Raw genomic sequence first — 9864 nt, forward strand, 5'->3', positions numbered from 1 at the left:
ATTCAGAACAGGAGGACAGTTCTTCTGTTATGACATTGGAGAGTTTTTGGACCAATCTGATTTCATGGTCTCTGTTCTCATTTGTTTATTCATTTGAAGAAACTTGATATCCACCCTGCCTCTTCTTATTCATGCTTGCATTTATTGTCAAGGCTAAGTGTTATTTTTTTTGTTAGTCTGTTTTCAATATAAACATTTTTATTGAAATGTATGGAGTATTCTTAGTATTTTGAGAATTTTATACATTTTTATATGCATCCAGATTAGATATTCTTCAAAAACTCTACAAATTCCAAACAAAATTACTTCTATGGAATCTGATTCCAGGTGAGGAAAAGTTTGTTCTTTAGATCAATTTGAATTGTACATTAATGTAATCTATTACTAGTATAAAATTGGTACATTTTTGTATTATAGATAAGAGATAAAATAATTGTTTAAATAAAATTTTTCCTGTGAACATTGCAAATTTCATGAACATTTAAATTATTCTTGTAATAAAGATGAATTTAAGGCTTTACCATTGCTATTCAATATTTGTGCCTGATACATAGTGTGAAATGTACAAAAGATACTGCTTGAAAAATAGTGTAACTTGTTATGTTTTTATTCATAGGAGTCCATTCAAGTCCAAGAAAGCAAAATCGTTCAAGTTTCTTCACAAAAAAGACAAGGAAAAAGAAGACAGAGAAGATAAAAAGAAAGAAAAAGAAGAAAGAAAGAAGGAGAGAGAAAAGGAGAAAGTGGAGAAGTTACGAGCCAAAGAGGAGAAGAAACGAAGCAAGAAAGAGAAGAAGAAGCATGTTGAACCTTATGTTGAAGACAGTAAGTTATTGTTCTATTACCTGCTCATGGGGGCACATGAGTTTTCTTGTATGGTATTTGTACATGGGTTTAAAAATAAAAATTTTTTCTACTTGTGTTCCTGGATGAAACTATAATAATAGGAAATGAAGATAGCAAAAAAGGATTTGATTTTTACATGTGGATCACCATCATGGCTTTGAGATGGTAAAATTTTCAAATTTCTATCTGTTAAAAATTTTCAATCCTAGATTTATCATCTCTTGTTGTAGGTATTCCTACCGCCAGCTATTCTTCCATTTACGTACTTGTTCTAGTTGAAGATCACCAATAAGGTTGAAAAATCATTTTGTACTCCTAAGTTTGTCTATGCTTTGCCATTATAAACTATGAAATATGTGCATATAACAAATGTAATATATTCATTATTGATATATATAGAGTTTATTCATGATATTCAGAAAAATGAGATAAATATCAACCCTTAGATTTATCATGATGTTTTTTATTTATTTCATAATTGACTCAGGTGCATGCATGGTGTTTGGGGTGCCTCTCAGCACTGCAGTCGAGCGCAGCCCTTCCCATGATGGCATCAGATTGCCCCTTGTTGTGCGCCAGTGCATCGACTACATAGAGCAGCATGGTTTGTCCTGTCAACATAGACATACACTCACTTTAGTGTTTCAAGCAGGTTTCATTGAAGACCAGAGAATTTGTTTTATTTGCAATTTTCTTATTAGTTTTTTCAATATATCGAACAATATTTTTAGTTTGAACTGGCAAATCGAAAATCAGGTTACCGATTCAATGTCTTCAATGTCAAAATTCTCTGGTCTTCAATGAAACCTGCTTGAAAGAAGAAATTCTGCCAACCTATACTAATTTTCACTTTAGTGTGTGCATGACCATGTCTAGTAGCTTTATATGTCTTGAAAACATGGAACTTCAGTCCATGTGATGATGCTTTTAATCATACAGAATGTCTGTGTACTTTTAACCATGTTGACTTATATCATATTTCCTGCATCACCTCAGCTCAAAGTGATGCTCCAACAGAATGCTTTGGGATGCATATATTACACTCTCTTGTTTTGATTTTTCTTCTTCCCCAAGCATGGGAGAATTGAAATTTGAAAAATAAGTAGCTTGCTTTTTCATCACTCAGAAATATTGTTTTACTGCTAATTTTGTTAGCATTGAATTTCTAGGTACAAATTGTGTGCTCTGTGTGTCTTGACACATAAAAAAATATCTAATTTCTTGCCAAGTGGTATTCATTAACATTCTATTATCACATGCCAAGCATCATGTGCTATCTATTGTACCTATAGAAAATAAAAGAAATTGTGCAGTGTGGTGCTAAGGCTGGTATGATTCACAGGTCTACAGTGTGAAGGCATCTACCGCCTAAGCGGCGTCAAGAGTAAAGTACAGCACCTGCGACGCTGCTTCAACTCTGCCGCCCCCGTCTCCTTGAGCGGCCACGACCCCCATGTGGTGGCCTCCTTGCTGAAGCAGTTCCTCAGGTACACCATCTTCCCCAGCCTCACTCGACAGGGGAGGCTGTGTTTGTATGCATGAGTAACACTATTATAAATTAGCTCTGCCAGAGCCCGTGCTGACGGCTGACATGTTTGTGTGCCAGGGAGCTGCCAGAGCCCGTGCTGACAGCTGACATGACGTCGCATTTCGAGGACGCGTCGCAGATCCCGGGCTGGCGGGACCGCGCGGATGCGATCCGGCAACTTCTGCATCGCCTGCCCACACCCAACGCCCACCTGGTGGGCCACATGCTGGCCCACATGGGACACGTCATCGAGAATGTGGGTAGTTGGTCTTATACCTTATCATGTTGGCAAGAGGCTGTCACTAAGATGAACTACCAGAACGTCTGCATTGTCTTATACCTTATCATGTTGGCAGGAGGCTGTCACTAAGATGAACTACCAGAACGTCTGCATTGTCTTGTCTCCTACCATGCGCATCTCTCATCGTGTGCTCAACGTGTTCTTCCAGAACCACGCTTATCTCTTCGGGGATGTGCACATTGTGAGGTCAGGCAAACTTGTATCACTTGTCACGTAACAGGAATCGCCACTTAACCTATCACAATTAATTCCTGTACAGTTCATGAATCATCAGTCTGCACATCGTAGGCCATTCTCAAAACATCACAAATAATAATAATCACTCTGCACATCACAAGGCATCAATCAACACATAAGTCATCAGTCAACTCACTATCACGCATCGCTTCATGCCCCATCACTCTACAGGATCTGCCATAATTCTTGTGGGTTTGTGATCTGAGGTAATCTCTTGAGAGATCATCGCGAATACTCTCAACTATCTGGAGAATTTCCACTGTCTATGAACTTCACTACTGATTAACCTATTTATATCTAATCTACTGACGAAAATTAATTCACTATAAATGATACTGATGTTCAATGTTCAGTTATAATCGAGACATAACTCGTATATTAATCCTTCCCGTCTACCGCTACTAGTTATAATCAATGCATGTAAAGTGACTCAAATAAATTAAAACGAATGGCGTCAAGAGCATAAATATTTTGCCAATTTCTGTAAACCAACTCGCTATTACGAAGTTGTTGAGAAATTCTTGTTAGCCTTTATTTAGGAGTTGCAGTAAATTTTTCTTGATGTGAGCCTGAAAAGTGAAGTACCTATCGTACTTTCTTTCGCATTTTTGTTTTACAATCAATACAAATTTTATGTTTGCAAAAATGCAGTCCGGATTCTGTTAAAAATGCCGGTTCAGGTGAAATGAACCTGAGAATGAATGCGACGGATAACCCAGTGAATGAAATTGAATGACCCAGTAAAGAATGACCCAGTGAATGAATTCCCCAGTAAAGAATGTCCCAGTAAGGAATGACCCAGTAAAGAATGACCCAGTAAAGAATGACCCAGTAAAGAATGACCCAGTAAAGAATGACCCAGTAAAGAATGACCCAGTAAAGAATGACNAATTTTTGCTTGATGTGAGCCTGCAAGTGAAGTATGGTACTTTCTTTGGCATTTTTGTTTTACAATCAATACAAATTTTATGTTTGAAAAAATGCAGGTAAAATTCGGTTAAAAATGCCGGTGCAGCTGAAATGAACTTGAAAATTAATGCGACGGATGACCCAGTGAATGAATGACCCAGTAAAGAATGACCCAGTAAATGAATGCCCCAATAAATGAATGACCCAGTAAAGAATGACCCAGTAAATGAATGACCCAATAAAGAATGACCCAGTAAAGAATGACCCAGTGAAGAATGACCCAGTAATGAATGGCCCAGTAAAGAATGATCCAGTAAAGAATGACCCAGTAAAGAATGCCCCAGTAAATGAATGACCCCGCCCAGGTACCGGCCCCCAGTGAGGACGAGCAGCGCCGTAGAAGGGCTGCTGGGAGCCACGGAAGTTCGAGAGGAGCTGCGGCGGCAGGACGCTGCGCTGGCGCACCTCCACAAGCTGCTCGCCGCCTCGCCCCACAACACCGTCGTGCAGGAGCAGCTCTGGGAGACCCAGCGCATACATACTCTGCTCAAGGTAATATTACTATACTGTCATATCTTGCTTAAGTACACGTTGCTGGATAAGTACACGTAGCAGGCTAAGTAGACGTTGTGGCCTAAGTACACTCAGCGGGCTGAGTACACTCAGCGGGCTGAGTACACTCAGCGGGCTGAGTACACGCTGCAGGCTAAGTACACGCAGCAGGCCAAGTACACGCAGCAGGCTAAGTACACGTAAGGTGCTGGTTGCTAGTAGCGGGCTAATTACACGTAGCGGCCAATTTCTAATCTGAGATTGGTGGATTTTGCTTGATACGCGGAACTGTTTTTCGTGCTTACTTTTGATTCTACGGTCCTTCACTCGTACAATACGCAGCAAACTAAGCTTATATGGAACCTGGTGTGGACCAATGATTCTAGAAGTTGGATCGAAAAAAGACAATTTGTGCTTGATCTTTAGGCCAATGGAGGAAGTTGCTTGCAATCTACTTAAGTTAACTTAGTTGTGTTGTTGTGTTTGTTTCAGCTGCTGTTTCGTCTTTTAACGCAAGCATTGAGCTTCTTTCTTACATTTGATGTGATCACTTATTCAATTTTTCTACCCCTCACGTATCTATTCGTATTGCTTTTTAGCGCATTTTCTCATTTATGGAAAAAATGCACTATTGTGCTCGCCATGTCCGTCTGTCTGTCTGTCTACTGAGATTGGTGGATTTTGCTTGATAAGCTGAACTGTTTTTCGTGCCTACTTTCGATACTACGGTCCTTCACTCGTACAATACGCAGCAAACTAAGCTTATATGGAACCTGGTGTGGACCGAAATTTTTTGAGCCGTATTACAAGTGTTTCTTTGATTCTAGAAGTTGGATCGAGAAAAGACAATTTATCTTAGTCTTTAGGCCAATGGAGGAAGTTGCTTACAATCTAAGTTAACTTAGTTGTGTTTGTTTCAGCTGTTGTTTCGTCTTTTATGGCAAGTATTGAGCTTCGTTCTTACATTTTGATGTGATCAGTTATTCAATTTATTTACCCTTCACCTATCTATTCGTATTGCTATTTGTTTATATTTTGCTTCTGGTCGAAAGCTAATATGTTGATGGAAAATCTCATCCAAATGTCATAGTTCCGCGGGTTGATCGAGCTATAATGCTAGTGTATGACAATGTAATTGTTCACTATGTAAATTACCGCATTAAAAATAATCATTTCTAACCCTACTGATGTCAATGGTTGATCTCAAAGTCAATGTCCAAAGTAATCCCCACCGTTACAGGAATCCAGGCACAACCCTTAGACATGAATCCATAACGTATAACGGTATAAGTGACAAGATTTTGTACACGTTCGTTACTCTCACTTCATTTAAGAAATAAGATTAGTACATTACAATGCATTTCGTGTGAGCAGCGCAAGTTGAAGCTGTGTCAACGTGAAGAGTGTGAAGTGCGTGCACCAAGTGAAGACATCTCGTCCGAAGACAGTCAAAGAGAGAGCGTCTCTGAGAACACGAGCAACAACAGCACAAGCATCCTCAGCACTGCCTCCAACAGCCTTAATGCCCTCGCTGACAACGGCCTACCTACTAGCACTGGAAACGATCTACCCGCCCTAGCTGGTCACGACCTACCCGCCCATAACGATAACGGCCTCACTGCCACCACAGAGTCGCGAGATAACACAATGCAGCATCGCATACCTAAGTTGCCGAAACCCGTCTCGCGAGTCAAGGCTTTGTCAGACAACGTCCCCGTTGTTGATGGTGGTACCGGCCCTGAACCTCTGGATGCCGCTAGTTTAAAAGCAATATCTATGAGCGGCTCGGAGGCTGTTGGTATCTCTGGGGCTGTAGACGACCGTGATGGCCCTTGCGTCCAGCTGCCTGTTGTGCTTCCCAGTGACGATATTTCACCAGGATCGCGGAGTGGCCATGTGACCGTGATTGACATCGACGGAGGTGTGGACTTTGTTGCACTTCCTCCTCCCGAATTTGGCGGGAAAATATCTGCTGACATTTGCATACCTCCAGCATTTGGTGACGGGAACACGGGTGATGTGTTAACGGAAACCGCCAGCTTAGTCCAGTTGCCAGAGGTCGCCAGCTCGGTCGAGTTGCCAGATGTTACCAGCTCTGTGGTGTTGTCAGAGGATGCCAGCTCTGTGTTATTACCAGAGATTGCTACCTGTGCCCTGAGACACACTGACCAATTAAGTGATTCTACAGCAACATATCCCCTCCAGTCTGTGTGTAAGTTATGTATATAACGAAATGTTACGTTTTTCTTAATTAATTTGACTAAAGTTTAAAAAGGACGCATGATCGTGCACGGTTTGTGCTTCTCCCTCAGTTTCTGTGTGTGCTGCGGATGCTGGAGTACGAAGCTGGGTTGAAATGAAGCACAGTTATTTATATTAACAAGAACATGATTTAAATTAAATCCTATGGCAGAAATTCTAAGATTGAGTCTAAAATTCAAATGATAGACTCCTTTAAGTCGGTTTGACTGTCTTCACGGCAAACCGACTTTCGGCTACATAAGTAGCGCACGTTTTGAGAAATCCCAAGTCTACAATCATGTTAGCATCGCGTGGCTTGCAACTGAGGTGATTTTGGTTAAGAATGTGAGTTGCTTGTGAACTCAAAACTGGGTTCGATGTGTTACACATCAAGTGCTGGTCCAGAGCTGGCGTAGCGAGCTGGTCACGGTTGTTAGGTTTAGCTGGTATAGTGTGAACAGCTTCTCTCCACTTATGTATGTGAACGCAGAGTTGACGGAGTGTGTCCACTCCACCATCAGGTGTAGACGAAGAACTGGTGGCGCTGGTTCGCGAGGAGGCTCAGCTTCTTGCTTACCACGCCGAATTGCTTGCTATGAACCACGACCTCTCGCGCAAGCTGCATGCTGAGACGGCAGAGATATGTCGCCTTAAGGAAGAGATTCTAGAGCTGCACACCCTCTACGGATACAGGCGAGTCTTGCTTACCTCCACACCCTCTATGGATACAGGCGAGTCTTGCTTACCTGCAACCCTCTACGGATACAGGCGAGTCTTGCTTACCTCCACACCCTCTATGGATACAGGCGAGTCTTTCTTACCTCCACACCCTCTACGGATACAGGCGAGTCTTGCTTACCTCCACACCCTCTACGGATACAGGCGAGTCTTGCTCATAGTACAACACTCTGCTACGGATTGCTCGAATCTTGTACTATGAGGGTGCACATTCCTGATGTACTGTCCCGGTATGCATTTCTAATGTGCTATTAGGCTGCACATACATTCTTAATGTACTAACAAGTTGTACATTTGTAATATTTCATCAGCGAGTATTTACATTCCTATCCTAATGTGTAAATGTAGCCTAATGTGCTATGATGGTGTAGTTTCTAATGTACTATTGTGTTGTATACAGAACGTACTCGTACGATAGCAGTGAGAGTGAGGGTGAGAGCGAGAGCGGCGTGACGGCTGCCGCTGATAGCGATAATGAAGAAGAGTTGCTAAGTCAGCTGCTGCAGCACAACGCACAGCTTCAGGTATATACGCCCTGCTTAAGTCACTTACGTAAAGAACTCTAATTATTTGTGAGTTTGGGGTGTATGTGATGTATCTCGAACAAAATACGCTCGAATAGCTGTACCAATTCTTCGCTGCTCTCCATTGCTCCATCTTTTTTATACTTGTTCCATTTATTTTATTTATTTTTCGCTATCAGTATTTACTTATTGTTTCTGGAGACAATATCCGTACTGTTCCACAATATATAACCTATATATATGTTGTGTAACCTATAACTTATCAGCGTACTGTTCATAAGCTGTCTCTTATACACATCTAGATGTGTATAAGAGACAGNTATGAAGTTTAAAAATTTTTGCGTCTTTGTGTATGACGCTCTTCAAATGATTCTGAAGTTTAAAAATTTTGAACTAGATTCGGGATGAAGGAATTCGGTGAACATAGGTTTAATATGATAGGGTTCGGTATGACGGGATCATCAGATCAGGTGCTGTCTCTTATACACATCTAGATGTGTATAAGAGACAGGTTAAATGATGTGTGATATACCTCCCTGCCCCGTTCCCTGCTGTCTGCTGGGACAGTGAAATAATATATGGCACCCTTCCCCGTCTCGTTCCCTGCTGTCTGCCGGGACAGTGAAACGATGTCTGGACGCCCCCTTGTCTCGTTCCCTGCTGTCTGCCGGGACAGTGAAACGATGTCTGGACGCCCTCTTGTCCAGTTCCCTGCTGTCAACTGGGACCGTGCAATGATGTAGATATCCATAGATGCAATGATGTAGATATCCATAGATGCAATGATGTAGATATCCTCCTTATCCATAATTAACCCGTGCATTGATTTAGGACACTTCCCGCTGTCACGCGCTCTGCTCTTCGGTGGTGTCGCATTAATAAGAAATTGGCATTAATAAAATTGTCACACTTTCCTACTTCAATTTTAACTCTATGGGAACAAGTATACCAAAAAAGTCCCGAGGAGACCACATCTCGTATTTAATTATTTAATATTTCTAGGAATGTTAAGTGAATGAGCATTGAAAATCCAAAATGCTGTTTTACATTTATTTTTTGTTTACCTTACCAACATGTTCGTTCAACGGCGACTGGCATAGATAATTCTTGCAATTAGAAATTACTAATCACCTGATCTGATGATCCCGTCATACCGAACCCTATCATATTAAACCTATGTTCACCGAATTCCTTCATCCCGAATCTAGTTCAAAATTTTTAAACTTCAGAATCATTTGAAGAGCGTCATACACAAAGACGCAAAAATTTTTAAACTTCATAATCATTTGAGGAGCGTCATACACAAAGACGCATTTAGCACGGAACGTCCATTTATGTCCTAAATTGGATTTCCAGGGAAACTTTAATTTCTATTTTTTAGTGGAATGTAATCATACCGAAGTAAAACTCGTCGTTTTATTTTAAATTTTGCTGTTATATACTTATATATATATGTTATATATATCGTTATAGTGTACTTGGGCAGAAGTTCTTCATTTGTGCAAGTTTAATTGAAGATCAGAGCATACTTTTATTAACAATTTTCTTATTTTTTTCAATAAACCGAACATAATTTATTGCTGATTTTGGTAGATCGAAAAGCAGGTTACCAAAAGACATTTTACTGAATACGTCGTTTCGAATATTCAATCTCAAGTAGGTGAATAGTTTTAGAACACTTGAAATTTGGAAGTACATATAAAAGCTATCCACGGAGGACCACTGAACCATATGCGTCACCCGCGCGACGTTGGACTCCCGCACCAGCATCATGCGGTGCCCCGACGCCTGCACCAGCATCATGCGGTGCCCCGACGCCTGCACCAGCATCATCATGCGGTGCCCCGACGCCTGCACCAGCATCATGCGGTGCCCCGACACTACGAGACTGTCGATAGCGGAGGCCCTCATTATCAAGGACGAGTCTCCTGCTATCAATCTGTAAACCACCGGATTCGTCAGGACGTTGTAGTTGCGAGCCACATCTA

At 41.3% G+C, this 9864-nt stretch overlaps 1 protein-coding gene across 1 annotated transcript; it reads left to right on the plus strand.

Annotated features, from left to right (window-relative positions):
* Positions 1-201: 201 nt before the first annotated feature.
* Positions 202-7876, plus strand: LOC108674949 (the record flags this gene model as incomplete). The annotated part of the gene is given in 10 exon segments (XM_018162938.2): positions 202-327; positions 617-825; positions 1334-1450; positions 2189-2333; positions 2453-2630; positions 2731-2861; positions 4187-4373; positions 5748-6585; positions 7136-7307; positions 7753-7876. Coding segments are annotated over 10 exon segments (2118 nt in total), but the record flags the coding sequence as incomplete, so codon positions are not given.
* Positions 7877-9864: the final 1988 nt, after the last annotated feature.

Source organism: Hyalella azteca, unplaced genomic scaffold, assembly GCF_000764305.2.
Source record: "Hyalella azteca isolate HAZT.00-mixed unplaced genomic scaffold, Hazt_2.0.2 contig6157, whole genome shotgun sequence".
Classification (NCBI taxonomy): Eukaryota; Metazoa; Arthropoda; class Malacostraca; order Amphipoda; family Hyalellidae; genus Hyalella; species Hyalella azteca.